General features: G+C 33.5%; 1 protein-coding gene across 4 annotated transcripts in view; it reads right to left on the bottom strand.

Moving 5' to 3' along the window:
- The window catches only part of MAN2A1 (mannosidase alpha class 2A member 1), a 103,257-nt gene that overhangs the window by 30,091 nt on the left and 46,912 nt on the right, over window positions 1–26,254 (bottom strand). For all 4 annotated transcript variants that reach the window (XR_005630345.1, XM_039733420.1, XM_039733422.1 and 1 more), the window contains 5 exons: window positions 25,128–25,242; window positions 22,238–22,305; window positions 5,317–5,482; window positions 3,126–3,356; window positions 2,915–3,037 (listed from right to left, as the gene is read on the bottom strand). Coding sequence is in view for 3 of the 4 variants with exons in the window: in XM_039733420.1 (XP_039589354.1) it covers window positions 2,915–3,037; window positions 3,126–3,356; window positions 5,317–5,482; window positions 22,238–22,305; window positions 25,128–25,242 (703 nt within the window). In the remaining variant the exon portion in view is untranslated. The remainder of the gene's footprint in view (window positions 1–2,914; window positions 3,038–3,125; window positions 3,357–5,316; window positions 5,483–22,237; window positions 22,306–25,127; window positions 25,243–26,254) is intronic.

Here is a 26,254-nt window from a genome sequence, read left to right as displayed (position 1 = left end):
TATTAAAATACTTAACATCAAAATGGGTGCCAAAGGGTGTAAATAACTGGAGATACACCTTCACCAAAATATTTACTGGCTTGTATAGAAAATGGCATGGTATATTGCAGCCTGGTGGCAGAAAGCATGGGCAATTAACTTTTCCCCTTGTGGACAAGTAAAGCACTCGTAACCATTTGAGTCTGCCCAGGAAAGTAGGTAGTGCAGCACACTGTTGGTTTGGGTGCCAAAAAAAACTATGCCCAGGGGAAAGTTTTCAACCACACATGAAATGTTCTGGATTGGTCTAAAATTTAAAAAGAGAAAAATCACAAGACACAGCCTGCAGGAAAAGGTGTTTCTGCAATCTGCAATAGCAGATTGCCCCTTTTTGGCAGTGTTTGAGGTTAGACTGAGATAATATCATGTATTTCAACTCTAGCACTAGAGATCCTGCAAGGGAAAAAAATTTGTTTTCTTCTATATTCTGTTAGTACATAAGTACCTCTGGGAACTAGTACATACAAAGAATCACAGAACCAGCTGCCTGAGGGAGAATCAAAATTTTCTAGTCTGAATGTACCAAAACCCATCATTTTGATACTGAAAAAAATTATTTGTAAAACAAAAAAATCAACTATTCACATTGATCCCACAAACACTTAGCATCTGATGCTTTGACAAAAACTGCTTTGCTCTATTCCCTATTGATAACAATCAGGACTAGTAAGAAGTCATCACCTATTGACTTGCCTTGAATATACAGAAGAAAACACAGACATTTAACTGTTTCAAAGTTTATTGAATACTGTAGGTTTTTTTCCCATTGATCTAAAAAAAATGAGTTGGACATTCTTCACAAAATCACAGGAATTAAAAAACATGTTTTGTCTTCATGAACAGGACATTTTATTTATATTTATTGTGAGGCTCAAGGAAATCACTTCCTTCCAAACTTCATTAACACTGTCAATCAGTCAAACACTGCACTGACATAAAAAAAATTAAGATGCTGCCTTTTTCCTTTGCTTTCTTGCCTTGTTTTCTGTTTTGATTTTGCAGGAAAAACAAAGGCATACCGAAGAAAAATAGTTCAACATAAAAAGCAATTATTCTTTGCAAATTTTGCTGTAAAACATAGGGTAAAGGAGGTAAGAAAAAAATCAAAACAACAAAACACCTAGCCAAAAATCAAGAAAACTGCTTGCCATCTATCCTATTGCCAATTCACACAAGGACTTAGAAAGTTAGTCAATCTGCATTACAGTACAAACCCTGAACAGATGGCATTTCTTTTAAGATAGAAAGCATCAGCTCAAACTGGTTTTGAAACTACTATAGAATTACTCTGTTATTCCCAGTGGGACAATTTAATTAGTGTTATTAAAATGGAAGCCAAATGAGCCTTATGGTGAAGCAAAATATTAATGAAGCAGAATTTTCAGAAGTGTAACAATTTCATTTTTATTGTATAAAATGTTACAAAAGTCGAACAGAACCCTTTTAATGTTAACTTAAGATGCATTTTAATTTCATTTTTCTTTTCTGATTGTGCTTGCAGACATGTGACAGACTCTCTTCTGTTTAAAGCATATAATTTTGCTGCCTCAATTTGTCCAGAATATTTTCATAAAGCAAATTACTTAAATGTATAGTTAAAATTATGTAACTGCTAGATTTTGTGATTTTTTTAAAAGCAAAAGATGAATTGGAAAATAAAATTAAATGAGTTAAAGTGTGACCATGCAGATAGTGAAAGGTAAAAATTAAAAACCCCAAGTGATATTGTTCAAATATTCACAGATAAAAACACAGTCAAATGAAGAAATATGAAATGGCATATAAAATGAAGGATAAGGAAACCCTGATGAACATATCTGAAGTAAATTATTATGGGACTATATACTAAATAATTCAAACCTTTCAAATCACAGGGCTCAAAAGGTGTGCTTCTAGCAAAGACTGCTAGAAGAAAAGGAAACTGTTCTGTTTCCTTCCAGACTGATTTGCACAGATAAAAGAGGGAAATAGGAAATGAATAAAAGAAAACAGATAGAAAGCCAAACACCTTTCCCTCCCGCCAAAAAGCAGAATGATTACTCTTGTATATTTCCTAAAATGGTAAGCGTAGAGCTCATCATTTACCTTATGTATGTACCTTGAATTTTCACAAGAGAAACTCAGAAGAAATATGCTGCCAACTAGCTAGCTTCATAAATGCTCATTATTTTATCTTTTGCTTTCTGAAATAACACCCTTCCAGTTCCAAAAGGGAAGTAGTAGACTCCATATGGTAATGAAGTCACTGTAAGAATGCTGCCATTTCCCAATTTCCAATTTGAAAATTAATAGGAGTATGCTGTTGCTATCCAAAAATTACACAGCTAAAAATAAAGATAACCCTAGAGAACTAAGTAAGAACAGCTTCTTACTACTCTGTCTTTATATTCGCCAATTGGGACTCAGTATCTTAATTACTAAATTAAACTAAGTATGCAAATATCAGCTTAAAAAGTAGCTCTGAATCAGAAGCAACACATTCACAATTTCAAAAAAAACCCCAAAAACAGAAGAGTGAAGATGTAGAAATGAATCAGTACACATTTTCATCATAGAAAGGAAAAATTAACTTATTTCATCGATAATAAATGGCCACATCCCACTGGATTTCTGGCAAGGATCACATCTTATTTTTTTGGGGGGGAATCATAAATATTGTCTAGATTTTCACCTTTTCCAATTTCTATTGTGTTTTTACTCTGATGTAGGGTTAGGAAGTATGAACTTCTGTCAATCATTTCAATATCTCATGTCATTATGCCTAGCCACACAACTTTTATTTCAGTTTTGGGGATAACTAGCTCTTCCAATCTGTATTTGCCAAACACTTTAAGTTACGTCAAGATTAGAATTTCTTTGCAAACAGAAGGTTTACCTTGGCATCTCCATCTGGTAAGAAGAGATAAGCTCCACTTTTATCTCGGTTACTGGTAGTTCCATACCAAGCAAACTCAACCTTCATTTGATGATTTTTACCATCTTCCTTGCTGTTTATTTTCTAAAAGGACAGCGATTCATGTTAGGTTTCCATAAAGCACACCACACAAAAAGTAAAATATAGTGTTTTGAAATAAAATATAACATACCTCCAGTAATCCAGACATTCCAGAAAACCACAGTTTCATGTATGCATTTTCCAAGATTATATTATCCACAGCATGCTGCATCTCTTTTATCTTGAAAACTCTATCTGGCTTTTCCTGTCTGCTATTCCTTACATATATGTTATAGTCAGCTAAAACTGCTTCTGAACTCTCATCCTCCAGAAGCTGATAAACTCCAATCCCAAGAGGTGGCAGATGTGCCACAAAAGATATCTGTTAGGAGCAAATAAGTAGCCATTACTAAAAATAGCAGAATATCAACTTTTTATACTGAATTTATGTTCAGAGCAACTACTTTTGCTTGAATAATTTTAGGATGGCTGAATTTTCCCACAGTTCATAAATAAATATAAAGAATTAACAAACAAAAATATCTGCATTACTAATTTGCCTAGCATCAAGATTACCATTATATTAATGCAATTACAATTTTGAATCTTTTTAAGAATGTTAGTTGCGATATGCCGTATCAAGTATATTTGCTTTTCATTGAACATGCATGTATACTGGATCAAGTGCACACAGACTCTACTTATCACTTGATTTTTAAATTTAAATTTTAAAATGCATGAATTTAAATAACTAAGTTTAAAGCAAGTGTGTCATTTGCAGTCTCTTTTTTTAGGAGCTATAATCTGCATAGAAGAGTAGTATACAAGGTACATCTCCAATGCAACTTTTTTAGAATTTGAAGTCTAGACAAGTAATTTCACTTCCCATTCTTCAAGCAATAAAAGTACTAATTATTGTGCTTGTTTTGGCTAGGATAAACTTAAATTTCTTTATAGCAGCAATTTTGGTGCTTGGTTTCAGTATCAACCACTTTGATAACACAGGGATAAATATCTCAGCTGCAGCTGACCAGTGCTTATGCAGCATCAGGGCCCTTTCTGCTGCTCCACCAGGGAGGAGGCTGGGGGTGCACAAGGAGGTGAGAGGGGACACAGCCAGGACAGCTGACCCCAACTGACCAGACAGATATTCCAGACCATGTGACATGATGCTCAGCAATAAAAACTGTGAGAAGAAAAAGGAAGGGGGGATGTTTGGAATGATGGTGCTTGTCTTCCCAAGTCACTGTTCCATTTGATGGAGCCCTGCTCTGCTGTTGATGGCTGAGCACCTCTCCAGCCTTGGGACACAGTGAATGAGCTCCTTGTTTTGCTTTGCTTGTGTGCACAGCTTCAGCTTTACCCACGAGCTTTCTCACCATTACCCATCCAATTTTTATCTCCACCCCACTGGGTCAGTGAGCGAGCAAGTGCTTAGCAAGGTCTAACCACAAAATTATCTCTTTGGAACACAACTGAGAGACAGTTAATGAATTAGCTTCACAGAAATATTATCCTGAACCAAGTTCCTATGTCAAAAGGAATCAAAACATAAGCTGAAAGCAATACAGTGTTACTATTGCAGTCATACACCATTACAGTTTCATTAAAAATTTAATGAAATTAATTTCTGATGTGTGATGTGATCATTGAGGACAATCTTCTATAATGATGTACAACCCAAAAATTCTTAGAAGTTTTGCTTCAAACAAAAAACAAGAGGTGGGCTTGAAGATATCTGTCCAGCTTAAGTATTTGGAAGGCATGAGGACATCTAAATGTAAATGCTTAAGTCATTTCATGTACAAGACCTTCCAGCTGGAGTACTTGAGAACATACAGAAGTGTGTCTGTGTGTACAGATTGTCACTTAAAGGAAGAAGCAGCTGAATGGATAAAGTGAGGGGAAAAAACACCCATCCAGTATTTTCCAGTCATGCAGCTGAAACTGATCCTTTAAATGTAGTAAACTATATCACAACAGTTTAACAGCTTATCAGTTTAAGAAACAGTAATACTAAACACATGTATGTTGAAGTTTAGGGTTTTTGGTTTTTTGTGGGTTTTTTTGGGGTTTTTTGTTGTCTTGTTGTTGTTTTTGGTTTTTTGGTGGGTTTTTTTTTTTTTTTTTTTTTTTTTTTTTGGGGGGTTTTTTTTTTTTTTTTTTTTTTTTGTTGTTGTTGCTTTGGGTTTTGTTTGGCCTTTTTTTTTTAACTTAAAGTGACTGAATAGTATTGTCTACAGAGAATAGACTTGCCAGTATATGAAATACACTTTCCATTTTTTTCACCTATGAAGCTATCAAAAAACATATTTTAATGCTTTTTACTTAAAGTAGGGTACCTGATAAGCTTCATGTGATACTGTAGTTGCTCCATCCCAAACAGCACTAATCTGGACAGTAACAGGCTTTCCCAAAGGAGACAATAATTTGACTCTGGGTGAATTCACATTGACGGAAACCACTGAAAATCGCTCCTGTTCTGTTGGATTATGTATCAAAAGGTATCTGAAAAAAAAACATATTTACTAAATTATCTTTTGGCAATCAAGCTTCCTCCTTCAGATTTAATGTTACTGCACATAAACTTAACATACAGAGGATTAAAACAACGTTAGAACAACAGGTACATACCACAACAAATAAATATACAAAACATAACCAAGAAACAATGGATATTTAACATCAATTGTTTGCAGATCTTCTTTTCTTAATGCTATTATTTGTCCAAGAAATTTTGAAAATTCCTTACAGAAAATACATCTATTTCTCATTATAATTGCTAAAGAATTTCTATTTACAGTTGCAAGCACAATCAAGATAATTAAGGGCATTTAAAATTTATTTTTCAGGCTGAACTATCAAATTCTCATCCACAATTGCCTCTTTTTAACACAGCTTATAAAAAATGAGGGGAAAAAAACTGGCTCTACATATATATATTCACTAAAAGAACTAATATCTCTCTCCTATAAGGAAAAGCACAAATTATTTAAATTATAATTTAGCATCATTCACTATGGCAACTACTTCCATATCTTCTTAATAGGAAGATGGAATAACTATTCCATACACATGGAATAACTATTTTTTTCTATAGCCTTCCATTTGAACACAGATTATGCTATTAACCAAAAGAATCAGCCCTGAGCTGAAGACTGACTTTATTAGCCTATATATTTTTTTATTATTATTACAGATTTATGTATTGTAAGGTATAGGAAAAACAGAACTATACTAGAACATTTGTGGTTCATGCATCTGTAGGACTATCATTGTACCTCTTGTCTTTTCACTGACAAGCTCAAAGAATGCAATATTTACAGCTGTTCCTGGAAGTTTCCCTCTGTTTGTGTCATCCTTCAGAAGTCTTTTACAACAAAAACTGCTCTTGCCAAAACTTCTGGTGCCTTCTTAACTATATACAGCAGAACCAATACTCTATCTTCAACCTCCTTAACACGCCCCACTGCAAAGCAGTTTACTCCTTCATGGGATCTGATCCTACACCCCATCAGATCCATTTACTACTTATCCAATCACTCCTTCTGTATTTATTCTAAGTAGATTCTCCTTCTTCTCAGCTCTGTGTTTTCTATGAAGATTCTTCATGGTTTTGTTCATGGTTTTATTTCTTTTGCTTTCACATCTTAAACATCAAATTCAATTACCTGCTTCACAGACCAAACCATTTCACCTAGAATTGTCTCCATCCATAGAATCTACAAATCTCGTTCAGAATCCTGACCAGGCCACCATTTCCCACTTTATCTTCTTACTGGCTTCCTCTGTTTGCCTGCATCAAACTTGGCTAGTAAATTTCCCAGCACTCCACTGCTACCCTATTACCTCACAATCAGCATGAAATGAAAGGTCAACTCCAGCTTCTCATTAGTTGAATAAACAAAATCAGAGGCCTTATTAGCTTTTCATATCAAGAACTTTTTGATTACTTGCCATATATCAAATGAGCTTCCCATAAAAAAAAATAATTTCCTTTTAACTCCTTAAATTCCTGTGCTGAAATATTGTTTAAATCATGACTTCTAAGTAAACCAATGATTTTCAATGTGCATTTGTGATCACAACCAAAAATGCTTTTGGATGCTTTTTTTTGCCCTGTTTCATACTGAAGACTCCTAGATTACTAGACAATATAATATTACCTATATTCTGGATTAGTTTTCAGAGTCTTTAAGAACTTGTGCAAGACTTTCTGAGAACCTCCCCTAGACTTGGGTAGGGCAATTTACATTTCTGCTTCTTTCAGACAAAGATTTTAATTTAAATTTTTTTGGTTAATCTCAATAGTTGGTTTTGTTGGTTTGTTTTGTTTTTTTGGTTTTTTTTTAAATTACATTCATGGAATCAAAAAACCTAGCTAAACCAACCCTCTTCTCAGTCTCAACCCACTACAAATAGGAAGAGAATAGAAATTACATAAAATATTTTTAAGAACTCCTCATGTACTGTGAAAGAAGACTGTTAAGAACTCTGTCAGAAACAATACAGATTGAGAGATGATTGAACACCAAAGCTCAAAATAAATCCTCATTCTCATCCATCAACAGAATACCACATCTTTTTTTCTTTATTCTTCTTATTCAATTGAATTCATCAACTCCACTTGTGCCTCCAAGTGAAAGGACACCTTATGCATATAATAATTTTTTCAGTAATGTTGCAAATCCTCATTAAATTTAAATTATTTGCCAAGCAAAGAACATATTAGTGCAAAAAATATTCCCAGAAACTTCACCTTCCCAGAGCTACGAATATATTTCACAACTTTAATTAGTTGTATGACAAATTTACCTGTAACAAAAGGTAAAGGTAAACATAACCTTCAGTCTTATGAACTGTCATATTATTATTATATTTCATCAGGCTTTTTAAAAAATTGTATTTGGATTAAACAAATCTATTGCTGTATCAAAATATATACATTTTTTAACTTCTTGAATCAATGTATTTTAAGTTCGTTATGTGTGTGTAGAGTAATAAGACAGAGGAGGTTAGCAATGACAGGGCAGATTTTCAGCACTTAAAATGCAGGAGTTTTGATTAGATATTAATATTTTGTTTCGACATACTATTTCAGGAGGACTTTAGTAGTTATACAAAGCAAGACATAATTCTTGTGCATATACAAAAGCACTCACTAATCTAATTAAATCACATTACTTCTGATGCACCATTTAACTCCACCCTGAAATAATATCCCACTATAAAAACTGTAGATTTTATTTGAAAAAAAAATAGCTACACCTCACTTAAGCTGTATCATTGCAAACACTGTCACACAAAAAGCTGTGTACAATTGCTTAATGCACTGTGGTTGCATTACAGAGAGAAGCAACTTGATAATATTTAAAGGTTTTCTATTCCTTATCTTAAGGCAAAACCATGAATATTACTGTCTTTCAAAAAAGGCAAGCAAATATTTTCTTTTCATTATTCAGGTCACTGGTGTTTGGCAATAACAGCAATAAAACTATTAAAGTTTATATCTTTCATTCAGTTAAAGAGTGAATGGTTTTAATGGTTATTGGCAAAATTAATATTAAAAATTTTACCTGAAATATTTTACTATAGAGGCACCATTATGGCCAAGAGTCAGCCAAAATTTATTTTATTTATTCAAGAAATCTAAGAATGATAAAACTATGTTAAAATAAACTGCATTTATACAAAAACTGTAACTAAACCACTCACATGGAGACTATGTATTTCACCTCTGCACTGGGAGCAGAGTTAATTGCTCCCAGCCCATTCAAAAAAGAGAAGTTATTGAAGATTTGAGCTCTTAATCCTAAATTGGATGCATCACAAATATTTGAAATTTAAGAAAAGGAAATCCTGACACCTTTTCAGACACTTTTGGAAAGATATACCTTAAATTCTGTTACCCCATACTTTTTTGAATCTCTGAAATTCAAAACAGGTATCTTTTAGACGTACAAGCATGAGCACTTTCCCTAGATAATCTACTATTAATAACAGTAATTAACTCTATTGTAAGTATACAAATAATAATATTTTGACCAGTCTTTCCTGTAGTACAAGATTTAACTCATTGCGGAACATTTTCAGCAAGAGCTGTAACGCCCCCCTCCCCTGCCACCCCACCACTTCTTACTTCAAGTACTTTCATTATTAAATTAAGAAAATATGTAAACTGCTGTAGCGTTATTTACAGACAAAAATATGAATAAAGATTATTTATTTAGATCTCTTACAACTCTAATCTCTGCCTCCTAAAATAATATTTTTTCTAAACCAGAAGAGTTTCAGTATTTCAAAAGATCATTGTTTTCTGTTTGTCCAATGTGCATAAACATACAGGCATATATGTTGATACACACATTTACTACTAACACCTGCAACACACTTACCATGATTACCACTTCCTTTTGAAGTTCATTCATCCTTCCTTCACAAGGGATGCATTCAACTAAGGTGAGAAACCACAACTCACTACTAGTAAATGTCAGAGCATCATCAGTGATAAGTGCTTATTCAAAAACCACCTTTCAAGGCACTTGGGATTTACAATTCAAGACAATAATATTCACTGTTCAACAGAGTAACTTTATTCAAATACATATGGAGAACCAATTCCTTGTGGACTTCTATCTCAGACTGACCAATTTTACTAAAATTTCTTCACCAAACCTTCTGAGATGGATTGCAGCATTTCCCATTATAAATGGTTTCATCAGAATCAGTTCTTTGGATCTATAAGCACAATTTTAATGCAAAGTTACATGAACAAAACCTTCAAAGCTGATTAGTTTCTTTCACTCTTTCCTATAAGGCCAAGGAAAAACCACCTAAGTGTTGGAAAAAAAAATGCAACAAGTACCCAAAACTAAGAAAAGATACAAGTCATGAAGCTAAATTATATACTATATCAGTGGTCTTCCAGTGAAGAACAAAAGTGAACAAACAGATGCCTGTGAGTTCTGAAAGGAACAAGAGAGGAGTAATGAAAACAGATTTAAATGCTTTACACTATAGAGAAAAGGAATTTAAGTAACTACATAAGATAATAGTCACCAGAGAGGCTGGTTGGTTAGAAACCACAACTCAGCTAGAAATGTATCCTGACTTCTTGGCTCATGATGGATTTTGATAGACTAGGACTTAAAAATTGTAAACAAAACTGAAATTCTCAAAAAAAAAAAATCACGTCACTGGGTAATTTAATCAAAACTGTCTCACTTTTAAAATCTTGGAATTGGAAGAAAAAATTGCTTCGAAAGATGGAAAAAGAGTCAGTAGGTAGTAACGTTTAATTACTGAACACTGATGTACATGAGGTAGAAACAAACTAGGGCTTAATATTTAAACTGCATAAAGCACTGCTTGCCATGGTAGCTTCCAAAAATACCATTAAAAAATCAAAACTGTGACACTTCTGATGTATGGCGGAATTTCAACCAAAAAAACCCCAGAAGTCCAAGAAAATGAGAATCATAAGAAACTGTCATGAACTGCCATTACACAGATGCATGTCTTTGGGGATGGAGGTACACAGAAGGAAAAGAATCAAGACCATCTATTTGAAGCAGGCATTTATCTGTTCATTGTGCAAGTACGTACAACCTCCCCTGAAGAAAAGACTTCTGTGATTCTTGCATTGAAGCCCAAGAAAACATTGAGATACTCACTTTCCACTTTTTTTAAAAAATACAGAATAAAACCATAAGTAACTTGAGCACAAAAATTACTCCCCTGCTATTTATAAAGCTCTCTCTTTGCTGTAGGGAGCCATGGGGAAAAACATAGAATAAAACCTAACATTAACAATTCCCTTTTCTTAAGAAGGAAAACTCTACTTAATACTTTCTAAAACTGGTAGGTTAAAAAAACAACAACGCTATGCCAAGTTGCTTAGCTCTTTTCAAAATTCTAATGGTCACTCATGTAAGGGTCAAGGCCTCCTCAGTCAAGAGTATGAATAACATGACATTATAAGTACAGGTCTCCTCATCCATTTTGTATGCTTTTCTGCTAGGAATTACTAAAGATGATGTATAAAATATAATTATAGAGCCTATAATTGTTCAGAAAATAAATGCCATATATACAACCTTCAGGATATTATCTGTTCATAGTACTCCTCTGGTTATACAGAAATTAGACATTTTCCAATATCTCAATCCATGTTCTGTTCTTAATATTTCTTTAGGAACAAAACTCATCAAAAGCCAACTGTGCAGGCTCATGATTGTGACACTCTGCTTGGCAGTAGATTAATTCTTTTTTCCTACAGCTCTTCTATCACTGACTAAATTGGGCTTCAGAAGCTGTGTGTTTCACAGCATTTCAGGACACTTTTCAGTTCTATTCAAAATTCATTTTGTAAGAAATGTAGGCAACAGAGAAAGTTTTGGACAAAGTTACTCAAACCCTCATGCATGAAAACCTTCTGACCAATGTCCTCCACTTTCTGAAAGTATTTGAGTCTGACTCGTGCTAATTTCAAAAGAAAATCTGACTCTGCAGGTATTTTAAACTATCCTTATTTCCCCCTCTGTGAAATGAATATTTATTTCTCAAATGTAAATTATTCTCATTATTTCACCCAAATTATACTTCTTCTATTGCCTGTTATTGAAAATATTGGACTTTATGTCTCTGTGTACCTTGAACTATTTTCAGTGACATCGGATCCATAACCTTCTTTCAACAGTGGGAAACAATTAAAAAAAAAGAAACAAAAAGTATCAAAATCAATTTGTCAATTAATTTTGAGATAAAACCCCATAAGCTCCTGAGGAATTACTTAACGTGTTTTGGAACAAATATGCATGGATACTTGTCCAATAATACAAAAATAATTTTCTTCCTAGTTCGCATTTCAAAAGGGAACAAAATCAGCAATACCCATTAGATACATCAGAAGTTTTTCTGGTTTTTTTTTTCAAGAAGGGGAAGTACACTTTCAGTGTTAAATCATATCAATTAATTTACAGAAATCTGACGTTGGACATTTAGGATATTCCTTTTAGAAACAGAATTTCTGGGGGATGAGGAGAGGGAGGGATGTGGAGGCAAAGGTAAAATGCAGGATTTTCCTGTATGAGGAAATTTCTTGACCCTTTGCATTCCTACAGAGAAGTCATCTGTTGCTACCAGTCTACACAGTTAGTACCAGTAGTTACTGCACTGCTCAATAGTCCTCACCACATGTGAAACCCACCTATCCACGGCAATAGTAATAAAAATAAATCACCAAAAAAAGACCTGCACAACCCTCCAAAATATCACTCTGCAAACATTTAATGCATAAAACAGTTAAAATACCAGCACTCAGACAATCTTTCATTAAAAGTGATACAAAAGCACTCCAGTTTTTACAACAGATTTGCCAAGTGACAAAATAACATTTGTCAGAGGAAAAAACCTTTTTATCCTGAACAGAAAATTCTATTTTCCTGTACAACAACAACAAATTTCTGTGTTTGTGCACAACGACTCTAAGCAGAAATGCTCTCTCATCAGACCTACCAGTTCTTATACAAACCTCATGTAGCCTTTAAGATCACTGGAAGGTTTTACATATCTCAAACCAGTTTCTTTTTCTCTTTTATTTCACCTGGTCAAACAGAGGTCTATGCACAAAACAAACTGTTCTTTCTAGCCTTAGGTCATGTTAGGTACTACAAAATACCCCTTTTCAACTGTGACTGCCAAGAGTAAACTGAGGATACAAAGGAAAATCTAGATATTAACAAAACTCCGCTGTGGACTAGGAGGCTGATGTAGCTTGACCTCTTACATAAAATGAGAAATCAGAAGGGCAAACTTTGAAAAATGCTGCAATTGCTATTCTTGAAAGAGTCCAAATCTGATTATATTGTTCTGCAGCTCAAGCACCAGTTTTTCTAATATAATGTTATTTTTTTATTATTTTAAACATTTTCTCCAATTACGTCTTCCTATTTTCCACTGTACGTACAATGACTGTAACAAACCTGCATGCATTAATAGACTTGTCTTCCTTATGATTAGTCTTTTCAAACTAAACTGATGATGCTTTTTCAACATCTCCTTGGTTGCTTTCTTTGACTTAGTGCTCCTGTTTTCCTATTAACTCTTTCCAACTTCTCACCCTATATTTTTGATTAAGCCTTCATCACTCTTGAGTATAGCACACTATTTCAGCTGCATTTTACAAAGAACATTTCCACTTAAATCATCCAAGAGCAAAACTGCCTTTGATACCATACAAGTAACTTTCAATTCCATCTTCTGGTCATAGCTAGTCTTCTTCTGCATCACTAATGTCCATTTGGTCAGTCCACACCTTATTTTTCCATGCCATGTGCAATAATTCCACTTGCCTGTTTCTTTGATTATTAAATAATGTCTCAAGTTTACCAAAACAGTTTTGAATACTAACCCTATATAGAGTGGTTGTTGCCACTCTATATAGTTTGATGCCAAAGTATGACATCAACTTTTATAATCTATTTACATTCTACTCTGTTAGCATGACAGATAGAAAAGAAAATAACTTGTGACTTTAATATGTTGCCTAAAGAAATTCTTACTTGCTTTTTGGCCTTACTTGGCACAAAAAATCCACCCTACTTAGATTGATATAATTTGAATAACATGTGATATCCAACATTTACCAATGAACATTTATCAATGAACATTTAGAAAACAGCTAGGCAACGAGCAAGTCTGCCTATTAACTGAGTGAAGGTAGCACAAAGTTAAGGTCAAAGCAACATATCAAACTACAGTGAATTGTACTTAAACTGCATCAACACACCTAATTATATTAAAATAATTTCAATAGTTTCTAGAGATTAAACATACCTCCTCTGAGATACAGAAGATACTGAAACCATTTGCATTCATAACTGTACAATCCTAGGCACTTAATTAAATTGAGAAGTCTTTTGTTAATGATTAGGACCTGTGCTCTCAGATACAGTGTCAGATCTAAACACAAAATCTGGGGCAGTAGGAATACAGGTGGTTTACTAAAAACCAAATTAAACAAACAGCTTTCTATTAAGCTGTTTGTTCTATTAAGTCAAAGAAAAGCAGGTTCTTCCCCAAAAGAAGATTCCAAAACCTTCCCCCATGGGTCTTTTAATTGACTGGATAAAGTCAAAGGAGACATATCAGTTTACCTAACAATATAAAATAAATAATGCTAATACATTCCTCTATGTCACATCCAGACTATCATCTTACAAATTCATCAATACTATCACAGATGTAACAAGAAAAGAAAATTAGCTTACATCAAACCAGCAAATTATAATCCACTTAAACTGTTAATTCTAGAGTAGAATATTAATCTTGAATATATATATAATAAAATGTAATCATACATGAAGAAATAGTGGGATTTTATCCTCTTCTTAAATAAAACATCCTCTGCAGTTTACGAATAATAGCCTTCATGAGAATTAGTAGGATGGTAATCTTAACCTCAAATTACCAGCAAACAACATAAATTTGTGTTTCTTTCATAAGGTGTAAAAAGGTGGAAAGAGAAGCTATTATCCAGGAATCAGCTTTACATTATACTAGTAAACTGGTGACATCAAGAAATAAAGAGATCCTACCCATAAATAAGTAAATTCACAAGAACTAACTTCAGTAGAGTTGCAAGTAACACAATATAATGCCATAATTATAACAGCATTTGAAAAGAAACGTGTTATTTAGAAATAGAGCTATGCTAAAATTACATATTATTACTAAGAGTAGTAATGTCTGACAGTTCTGGTTAACATACAAATAAATAAAACCAGTGACTCTGTGCTTATAAAAAAAATAACCTTAGCTTGATATTTCAGAATCACTGTAGGATTACCCTTCCTAATGACAACCCCAAATCTGAACTGCAGACTTATTAATAAAGCTGAGAGAACATGCATTCCTATGAACTCTCTCCTTTATAACTCTACAGAGAAATATTTATAATATTCATTGCTCATTTAAAAGGCACAGAATTAGGCAGACAATAGGCACATAATCCATCCCTCCACTCTCACAGGAAACAGGACCTTTGTGTGGCTTTCTCAAGAACAAATCATGGAACACCCTCAAGAAAACAGTATTCACAAAATACACAGACAACAGCACAGCAAGAGCTATATATTTTGAGAACACAAAAAGAATCAACATCAACCCAAGACATGACTTTTAAACTGTACCTACTACATACGCCAGATACACATACTTCCTATGATTTAGATGGATTGTAGTGGCACATATATCCTAATCTGGAGCACGTAACTACTCTCCAATTAAGGATAAAAGGATTAAGTCCAAAGGCACTATTTTAAATTTTTCTTTTACCACAAAGTTGTGAGATGTTCTGAGGTCCAAGATGGGCTTGAAGCCCCCTGACTTTTTCAGGATCAGGAAGTACCTTCACTAAAATCCTTTCCTTGTTCCTCTTGTAGTGCAGGCTTTATAAATCTGCATTTAGAAGGGAAAAAAAATCTGGTTCAGAAAAGCAGAAAGACTTTTAAGTATTCCATATCACTTCAGTCTGTGCCTTGAGAGCCTTGGACTAACTACAATATTGCCTCAAGGTAACTCCAGTAAAAAGGCTGAATGGGCCAGTGCCTGGAAAAAAAATAAATAATACACAAATGTACTGATATACTGAAAATATCCTACTTCCAAAATTTCTTCAACAAGTGCATGCATACGATCTTTCAGCTGTATTCAACCATTCCCCTTCATAATGATCACTTTCTCTGGTTCAAAAACTAGCTCAGGCTTTTCTTTCTCCTAGAGTATGTTTAGTTCACCTGTTCCTTCTGCATTTCAAGATACTTTCACTGCAGTGTTCTCAGAGGAAACCAGACATTTATTGCAAGACCTAATTGTCATATTTTATTTAAATGTTGTAATTTTTTATAGCTACTGAAGCACCAAACACCTTCACTGTCTGATTGTACTGGTACTGCAAACTCCAACAAAAGATGCTGATATTCCATGGATTGAAATGAAAGGACTAAATTTATGCAATTTAGAAAAATGCAAAGATTCCATGAATTCTACAAACTCTGAACTTATTTACTGGTTTACTTTTGCAGTGGCAATTTCAAGGACAGTCAGCAGACAAAAACATTTAGAACAGACTGTCATTGGGTCATCCACAGTAAGACAGACAAAAAACTGAAAAAAGGTTTTATACATAAGAGTTTTTATGCACTAAAAATTAATCTTCAAAAGTTTGAAATGTAACAACTTTTAGAATAACTTGAATTCAGAAACATAGCATTCAAAAATTGAGTTTTAAAAAAATAAAAATTAATTCCACAAAAAGTTTTTAAGTACAATTAACTGCAAATCAAACTTGCTTTTTTCTTCTTCATAATGAAAACTTATCGTACCTCAAAAAATTTACCACCATTCAACTTTAAAGTCCTTAAACAAAACCAGGCATTCATCTCTTAGCTTATTTGTTGCTTTTTTTGGACTTCATGGATAAACTTTTAAAGAGGTCAATTACCAGTGCCTGGTGTCAGTTCTGAGAAAAGCCTGCTTATAAGCCTGAATTATATTTTTTAATGGTTTTTTTTTTTTTCACACAAAAAGTAGAAAATTCACACAGAAAATACAGAAACCTCTGAAAAACTGTTATGACCTTACACAAAGAGTGAGAATAAAGAGATCAAGGTGCTATGAAACTCTTCCATACCCCTCACTTCCTGCCCCATTGGACATTGTCAATGGAGAGTTTGCTGGTTTGGTCATAAAGATATTTGCACAGCTAAGTTCCACCTAAAAGAACAGAATGAATGTATCATGCTTTTTTGTTTGATTTGAATGAACACCACTATTACCAGAATGATTTTTACTGAAGTAGTTATTTCAAGTTCACACTTAGTAACATTTCAAGATTCAAATGTCTGAGTTATCCTGAGTCAGCCAAGCATTTCATTGCCTCTGCAACAGCTTTTCCATCATGAAAACCAAGGAGAATGCTTTTTAAATATCCAATCAATTTAGTCAAAATGACCTTGAGTTTACTACAAACAGAACATGTTCCTGGCGGTTACAGGTCACCTCAAATCTAGTAAATTGATCAGGCAGCTGAACACTGAGATTAACACTTTAAAGTAATTTTCAAAAAACCATTAGGCTGTATCCAACCTAAGCAGCCAGGGTACTGAAAACTAAAGTGCAGGCTCTTCATATATCACCTCTAAAGTGTTTTCTAATTTTTCATGTACTTGCACTACTGTGTGCTTAATAGAAGGGCTTCATTAAGCAGTGTTACTTAATAGAAGCAGTGAGTATTAAGACTTGACTGAATGAGTACTCATCCTGCCCACTTCCTTGAAAGATACTAATACAGAGGTTTCGCTTAAACAAACACACAAGATTGTGCATTTTGCGATCACTATTTCATCCAATTAAAACTTCAAAGTATTGGTTTGGTTAGCATTTGTTTGTTTGCTTGTTTTTTCAAGATTTGTTTTCTTGTCTGGGGAACAGGTGTGCATATTAACAATGCACAAATTGCCACAAACATTTATGAACACCGCTTAAATATTACGCTATTATTTTCTGTTTTGTTTAAACCTGATTTTTTTCTTCATTGAGATTCAAAAATATCTTTTCTTCCACTGTCCTTTTTTTCCCAGCAGTTTTGGAGTATAGCTAGGAATACATATGCCTCTGAAATAATGCAAGCATAAAAGGCATTTAAGATGTTTATTATTAAAATGTCAAATGCTGTTGGAGGGTCCTCTCCTTGTAACTACATTGGACTAAAATTTAGATAGATTGCACCAAAATCAGCAACATATGTCTAAAGAAGGGGGGAAAAAAGGACACAAAAAAAACCACCACCAAAGCAAAAGTTGACAAATAAAAAGTATTACCCTGATCCAGTCATATTCTAAGCTCACAAAGACACAGTTATGGCATATGACTAACAAGGTTTCCTTCTCAAATTATTCTTGTTGTAGTCATCCAATCAAATACAATACCATACACACTGCTCTGTCAAGAATTTTTGACTTTGGTACATTGTCTCTGTCACACATTAAAGTTAGCAATATAGCTTTAATTTCTGCATTAAAGTGCTGTGACTACCCTGCCAAGTGAATTTTTGAAAAGATATCAAGATGAAAAATTATAGAGGTAAATTGGGATTTTCTGTCTCAAAAAATACCACGCATTTTGGATCTAATGGTATAAACACAACTTAGGCCAAAACTTTATTAAACACAATTTTAATCCATAACCTGCTCATGGATAACAAAGTAAGGATAATAGCCAAGATGATTGTATTTGAAAAAAGAAAACATTCTTTTATAAGGTGGATATCACTAAACTGCTTGGACAGATCTTTGAAGAAATAATTGATATCTTCTTATAATTAATCCCCTAGGCAACCTCAATATTTCAGCTAGTGGAAATAGTGTCTGCTAAGCTACTGGCCTGATAAGAAGGTTATCATATAATATCCTCTAAGATTAGTTGACAAAAGTTATTTGTTGTTAAATTATAAGAATAGCTGATTTAGCACAAAAAAAAAATCCTAAATTGATGGTTTAAAAAATTTTTTCGGTACCATAGTATCTTCAGTTCAGATAGGATAGAGTGCAGTAGAACTCAGTATTGAAACTGCCCAGCTAGGTATGTGAAGGTTCAAGAGTTAAGACAAGAAGGGGGAAGAAGAGATAAAACCTAATTGCCATTATTAAGCCTTTTCACTAAGATTTACAATATTGTGCCAAACAAGATCATGATAAGATCCAAGCTGGTGCAGACAGTCAATCCAGTCGTTTGGTTGTGTAGCATACTCCCCTGCAATGCTGCTTCCAGAAAACAGCACAGATAGCAATAGCTGGAAAACCCTTCCCCTCACAGTCAGCGTGCCCTTCATCTGCTGCTGACAGCCTAAACTGGAGGAGGTTCAAACACACCTCCCACCCACCAAGTCCAGAGAGAGTAAGTCTTTTACCATTCATAAAGTATGACCTCTGGTAGACTCTTCCTGAAAACCTATCATTATACTAAACTGCTGGGCAGTAAGAGAGTATGAGCCAGCATCTAATTTATCAGCACACTCAATGGGATTTTTCTCCAAGAGATGCAGTAATTTTAAAGTAAATTCAGAACAAGACTGAAGTTCCATCTCTAGTTGGATGTTATCTTGTGAAAGCTCCATTTTTCAGCAAAAAGAAATATTTTTTATAAAAGTATGCAACTTCAGTTATCAGTTAAAAGGACTTAAGTGTAATTAAAGACTCCATAATTTCAGTATTCAAAAGCCTGATCATAAGATCACTTAGTCATCCTGAGGTCATGGAATCAAAGACCTAAAATACCCTGTTACACTTATTTCATCAAAATGAACATATTACTTTAAAAATATATATATGGATTCATAAAGATACCACAACAGCACTAAAGAGAAGAGATGCTCAGGTGGGAGCAGAAACAATACCAAATAGGCTACAGGTGGCACCTGCTTAGAAGCAGTTTGAAATATAATTCTCAACTACACAAGAATATGGAGATACTTCACACTAGAACATTAACAACTGAAAGATAGATCTCTTTCTGTTTTCCTTTTCTTCCATGTAATCAAGTTGCCCTAGCTTTCCTGTACAGTTTGTTGGATCAGTTTTCACTACCGACTACAACTTTCATGAGCAATGAAGAGAACACTTAACTAAAAAATACCCAAATGGAAGGATGGATGAAACAGGCGAAAAGCACATTACCAACCATGGTCTTGTAGAAAGCTGGTTATATTTGCAATCATTAAAATAAGGGGAAGAAAAACTGAAATTTGAAAAGCCATTATGAGTTACCCAGCAGCAGTGTCCCTCTAAAAGCACAGGTGATATGAACCACACTCATGTACGAATAACCACAACAGAATGCACATACTTTTTTAAATTCTGACACAGAAATGCAAAAATATGAAAAGCTGAATAGCCAATCAAAGAAAAGCTAAATAGCCAATTCAAACACTTTGCCAGTTACACTGATTTAATTTCTATGTCATATAATGACATATTAGAATACACTAGCGGAAAGAAATCTAGAGATTCAATTACACACAGATGAATAATAAAGAATATTAAGAAGAGAAGATAAGCAAATAAAGTTTTGGTTAAAATCAGTTTTTAAAATCTGTTGATGACCCAAAATTTTAAGTGAAAAAAAAAGTTTCCTTCTTATAAGCTTGAAGTTTAAGCACAGTAATTCTTAATAATACATTTATTTAGTTGAGTTTAAGCTTCTACTGAAAATAACATTTCTCATGAAATGCTACAAGAAAATTCAGATATAATCATAATAATCACATATTAGATTTAACCAGTAGTTACAGTGGTAGCTTATATACCACATTTCCCAATGGTAATAAAGTTAGCAGTGATTCAGACTACAACCAGAGATAAAGTTAGAAGCCTAAAGAGACTAAGCCAATTTTTGTAAGCAAAAACAGTTTAACAAAGAGATATTCAAATTAAAATTTTAACAACAAATAAAACATGAAGTACTGTACACTTATGCATTACTTTCAAAGTGTTTTCAAGAAAGGATGTAAAAAACCCCAAGATTTAGTCAGTAATATCAATATTCTCTTATAATCTTCCTTTCCCCTTTCTGTCTCATTTTTCCCCTCTTCATTCTTTATCCCACATTTCTGACTGCAGTCTTTGGAATATATATCATACCTTATATGACTGTATGGTATCTTCACAGATAAAGACAACATAAAGTTAGCAATTTTCTCTACTAGTATTGTTTTCTTAATAAGTTAAGACCAGTTTAGAGAATAGCAGCAGTAGTCTGCCAGAATAATATTATTGGTAATGTCATATATATTTATTTAATTTACAAGTCAAAGGGGGGAAAAAAGGCAAATGTCTGAAATTAATTAAGATCAAGAAGGGAAAAACTTAACATATTATGCAGAGACAAAAGTGGAACACTGTATGCAAACAAAAGGTGTATTAGGGGATGAAACGGGCACAGGGAAAATTTCAACAGCTAACCCAGGTAAGGAAAACAAAGGCAATAAAGCTATCCTCAAATGGCAAAGAAAATCTACATTATAACTTGCCTCCAACCAAGTGCTTATATACCATATATACAATCCTCTTCCAGTGAAGAAACCTGAGGAGATAATTTTGAAAAGCTAAAGCATTTTAGCTAAATAAATAGGCACCTGAGTTCTTGGTCATTTTGGACTAGTTTAAAATAATCTATTGCCATCTATATAGCACTCCAATAAGGAAAGTCCTATTTAAAAAAGCATTCTCTAGAGAAAAGCATACACTAGACACATTATGTATATTAATACTGGAAGACTGAAGACAGCTTCCCCCAAAAAGGTCACAAGAGCTAAACTTTACTCACTTTTTCAAATACTTTAACTATATTTTTAACAGTAGCTGTCAGTCAGCTGAATAGTTGGACATCTGCATCAATTAGGCAAGTAAGTATTATTAGCTTGCTACTAGAACTAGAGAAATAGATACTAACATCAGCAAAAATAACACTCACTGCTTTTTAAATTAATCTTAAATCTTCTGTTCTGCAAGTGAAAACCTTGCATTATTTGATTTATACAGACAGTAGTTCTCATACCCAGACACCTTATTCACTTTATTTGAATTAGCCACTTTAAATGAATGTGTACATTATTTCAGACGGGATACACTGAGTGTTCATGGAATCCTCTATAGCTGAAATACTCTACAACTGCATATAAATAAAATTAACTCATCTTAATAGAATAGAAAGTTGGCATTAAGGGAGAACAGTATCCTAGTTTATCTTCTACTTGATTTTTAAAGACAATTCACTATTTATAAACTGTGATTTTTTAGGCTTTATAAAAACTTAACATTTTGCTCACAGAGTTAATTGAGGCACCTGTAATTCTGCCTAATTAGAATCTTCTATTGCTTCTTTCAAGCACAATCTCTATTTTGCATTACAATGCTGTAAAAGTACACAAACACAACACTTGCTTCAGCTGTAGTATGTTAGAAATGCCTATAGTTTTAACATGCTGCATCCTCTTTCAATTAGACATAATGATATTAACATAATCTCCCAAAATAACTTTTTAACATTTTCTTTATTTTTTAAAAACTCTTAGGTCTATATTGAGCAAAAAATTGGAAAAAAAAGAAAATAAAGGAAACGGCATAAAAAACTACTTACTAGGTAGTGAAAACACATATACTGCTAAAAGAATCTCAGACACTGAGTAATATATAAATTATTTACCTGGGTTGCAATGTCAGCTTTATAATTGTCTTGCGTGGCAAAGAATCTTGAGAAGCCTGAACATCATCCTACAAGAGAACATCTTTGAATTTGCTTTTGAATACATTTCAATGAGTAATATATGAGATTTGTTGATTATATGCATTTTGTGCAGTACAAAACCATGTTAACAACACCAGAAACCAAATCTAATTTTAGCCCATTACTGAGGGCGACAAACCACAAAATTTAATAAACTAACTACTTCACACTGACAAAAGAAAGATGCGTACTTTGACCAATTCACTGGGAAATATTTGTTTTGATTAAAGATCTTACTAGATTCCATTATCAAATTATTACACCCGTGTTTTCATTTTTGCATACAAGCCTTCATAATCACCAACTTCCTTCAAATTTTGCAAATACTTATCACATATTTTTATGCAATTTCTCCTACTGTAAATTTACTCTGAAACAATATGCTCCTGTGCACTTATCACAAGCATTCCTTGTGTAGTCTCCTGTGAGCTGTCATTGTTACTTTATATTGTACAAAAAGAAAAGTTTCAAGAAACATAATTTGGGGTGTGGTGTGGTACAGCGTTCACTTCCACTGAGGAAAGGTAGAGACAAGACATTGCTGTCACTGTTGCACAGCCTAAGAGAACAGCCAATTTGCTGATTCACAGTGCATTCCAGTCAGTCCTTAAAATGGTGACCACTACAGACTTTGAAGCGCAGAGTTCTCAGTTCCTCAAAAAATTCTTAAAATAATGTCTTTCAAATCCAGCAATTGTCACTTACATTTAAATTTTCCTTCTGCACTGAAAGAACTAAGATTAATGTACAGGAATTGTGTAATGGTTGCAGTTTTATTTTTACATTTTGAAACTCATCCATGATCCAACCAAAAGCTGGGTCATTCTGGGATCTTTAAGGGTCTTCTCTTTCTCAGTGTATTGCCTTCGAAGTGATTTCATGCTTGTTTACTAGTGTAGAGTTTGTAAAACTTAACAAATATGTACAAAGTATTAATGTGAAAACCGTGATGCTTTTGTGTGCAACTAATAATTAGGAAGAGTGGAAACGTGCAAGTGGTGTCATTCCACAGGTCTTCAATAGTGTCTTATTCCCAACTTCCTTTTTTCTGCCTCCAAGAAAAGGAACTTTTCCCTGATTGTCCCTGCTTCCTGCGGGAATGCTGCTGCTATGGTCTTGTGCTCTGTTCCTCTAAGTGCTTTTGACTTCTTCATCCCTCAAAAACAACAGCCACTTTCAGTCTCAGAGTCTTCACCATTTGTCGCTCTCAACTCTCTCGATATTCATTCTGAATGCCTATTGCTGAGCAATTTCTGATGTTAGCTTCCATCAGTCACCAAAATACCACTCCAAAATTAACGTCTTTGAACTTCCAACTAACTCAAGGTTTGCAGAGGTGTTCTGTAAGCATCCTGAAGTTCTCCTGTTAGCAGTCTACAAATCCCACGTTAAAAAGCTTTTGTTGCTATACCCAATGCATAGCAGAGACACTAGATTAATGATATGCTGCAGCTATTGTATGGCAAACAGATAAATCTTAATCTGTTTTTGTAATCACCTTATTTTTTTGTTTTATATAGATACAATAAATTCATTGCAATAACAACTTCCTTTTTAATTTCTGCTTTCACAGTGGTAATAATAGCTTATTGAATTAGTATGCTCCTTGGCAATACACAGTTTAAACAGCTATTAGTACTTCTACAATGCAGAGGTATTAATCCAGACTGATGAAGAACAGGAACAGCAAAAGTTTAATAAAATGTAACATTGCGACATCTTCCAATATAATTCAGAGCAGGAGTAAAACCTTCATCCCATGAATGCTTCAAAATATTCCTACTTTATGAAAGTGCAAATTCATTTTCCAAAGAGGAGAAAAACTATATATTTGTGACACACAAGCACTTAGCACACACATGCAGCATACAATTATACATATATATTTGTATAAAAGTAATAAAAATTATAAAGAACTATTTTAACAAAAAAATTTTATGCATACATGTGACTGAAAAAATAGTTCAAGATATGACACACCTGGCACAACTAAAGCAGTAGAATGTATTATTATGTCAGAAATGTGAGATAATCATATAATAAAGACTGTCTTAACCCTACTGTGTTTATGCACAAAGAACTTAAAGCATCTCATTTTGTCTATCTTCAGGGTAAATGCACTAAGTAGACTTCCTAAAAATTCATAGCTGTCACAGAAGAGCACTTTTGTTCAGAAAGCAAAGAAACAAAGAATTCTGAAAGGAAACAATATTAGCAAGTGTGTTTCTTCAAGGTGTTCTTCACTGTAAAATAGGTCTCAAAATGATACATGAGAATCCATTGCTGACTTCATTGTCCATTTCACTGAACATTCCTCTTTCAAATAATTTCAGCAAAGTAAAAAGAACACAAGGTATTGTCTTGACCTAATCTTGCAAACGAAGGTTAGACTTCAGTTAGGGATGGGAATTTTCTTCTTCCCACATTTCTCAAGTTCCTCTGTGAAGCAAAGTAAAATTGCAGGACTGCATACTGTTATATGTTCACTTATGTATATCACTTAAGTCACCAACATATTTATGTCTACAAGAAAATTAGAACACCTGCTTTTACTATCTAACTCCCAAAGGGGAACAAAATAAGTCCCTTTCCTTTAGCCATGTGTTGATGCTTCTTTTCAGCATCAACTGCTGACATGTTCACTTTTTAGTTTCTAGTATCTTCAGTTAATGTGAAGAGTGATAAGTAGCACATTTCTGAGAAGGCATTAGTTGTAAATATAGTTCTGATTTTTCCCAGGGCTACTCAAACTGAATTCAAAAGACAGTTCACATTTCATTTTTGGAAAAAATCAAGGAAGAGAGCTCACCATCTTCAGGAGTGGAGTTGCTGTGTCATAGTTATAAGCACTTTTGTCTTTTAGGATAAGAATATGAACAGAGTCAATTATTACTTTCTTCAAATTCATTATTGAATGGAAAAGCCTGTTAAAACATTTAAAATCTTAGTTATTTTTCAATTGGCTTTATTCAATATTGTAACATCAAAATTTAAAAACATTAAGGAACTCAAAAATATGACTTGCAGAAAAATAAATATTTTAGCATCAATATAGCATGAAATTAAAACAGTTAGTTGCAATGGGTGACCAGCCTGAAAAATGTAGAAAGATTCTGAATTATATTCTTGTCTTGCATACTGAAAGTGAGGTACATCTCCTCCTGTATGCTGTGCTACCAAAGTAGCATACCAAGTACTTTTTTCAAAATGGTAATCTTAGGAAAGTTTGCAATTTGTATATTTAATTTTCAGTTTCTATAGTGGAAACAAACCTGAAACACTGGCCAGAAAGTCAAGACCGTATTTACACAGGATTAAGAGAACAATCAGCAACACAAAAAATATAACCTACAAACTATATAAACTACCAGAATATCCAGAAATTTCTAAAGACAGAGAGATGGATAATTTTATTTGTAAAGTGAAAAAAGCCTTTATTTCACTCTCTCATAACTAAGTGCATTGTGAATACTTATGATTTAGTAGATTAAAAATATGGAATTTAAATAGTTTTAAACAAGAAAGAGTATTTTAGATGCATTTAAAACAATACTTATTTAATGAACATGCTATACCATCAGTCTACCATCATCACCTCGATTAATCAAATGTACTAGTTCTTAACACTCCAATATAAAGCAATTTTCTGAATAGACCCATAATTAAAGCATATGTATACACAGACATGCATATATCATGCAATGTTCTTCAAAAAAATCGATGAAGATGCTAGCAGAATGATTTCTCAATACTGAGAAATATCCCCCAGATGAAACAACAAACAATGACAGACAAATTAAGTAGAAGATTTTCAACACAAAAAAGATTTTCCACTTTTAAAATAGGTAGGCCATAGAGGGTGTGGATAAGGTGGGATTTTCCAAGGAATATATGCTTAAATTAGCACATCTTTGATTATTGCTTATGACAGACAAA

This window comes from Passer montanus, unplaced genomic scaffold (assembly GCF_014805655.1).
Source record: "Passer montanus isolate IOZ18808 unplaced genomic scaffold, ASM1480565v1 scaffold87, whole genome shotgun sequence".
Lineage (NCBI taxonomy): Eukaryota > Metazoa > Chordata > Aves > Passeriformes > Passeridae > Passer > Passer montanus.
Note: the sequence above shows the minus strand (reverse complement) of the source record. Positions and strands in the feature narration are given on the sequence as shown.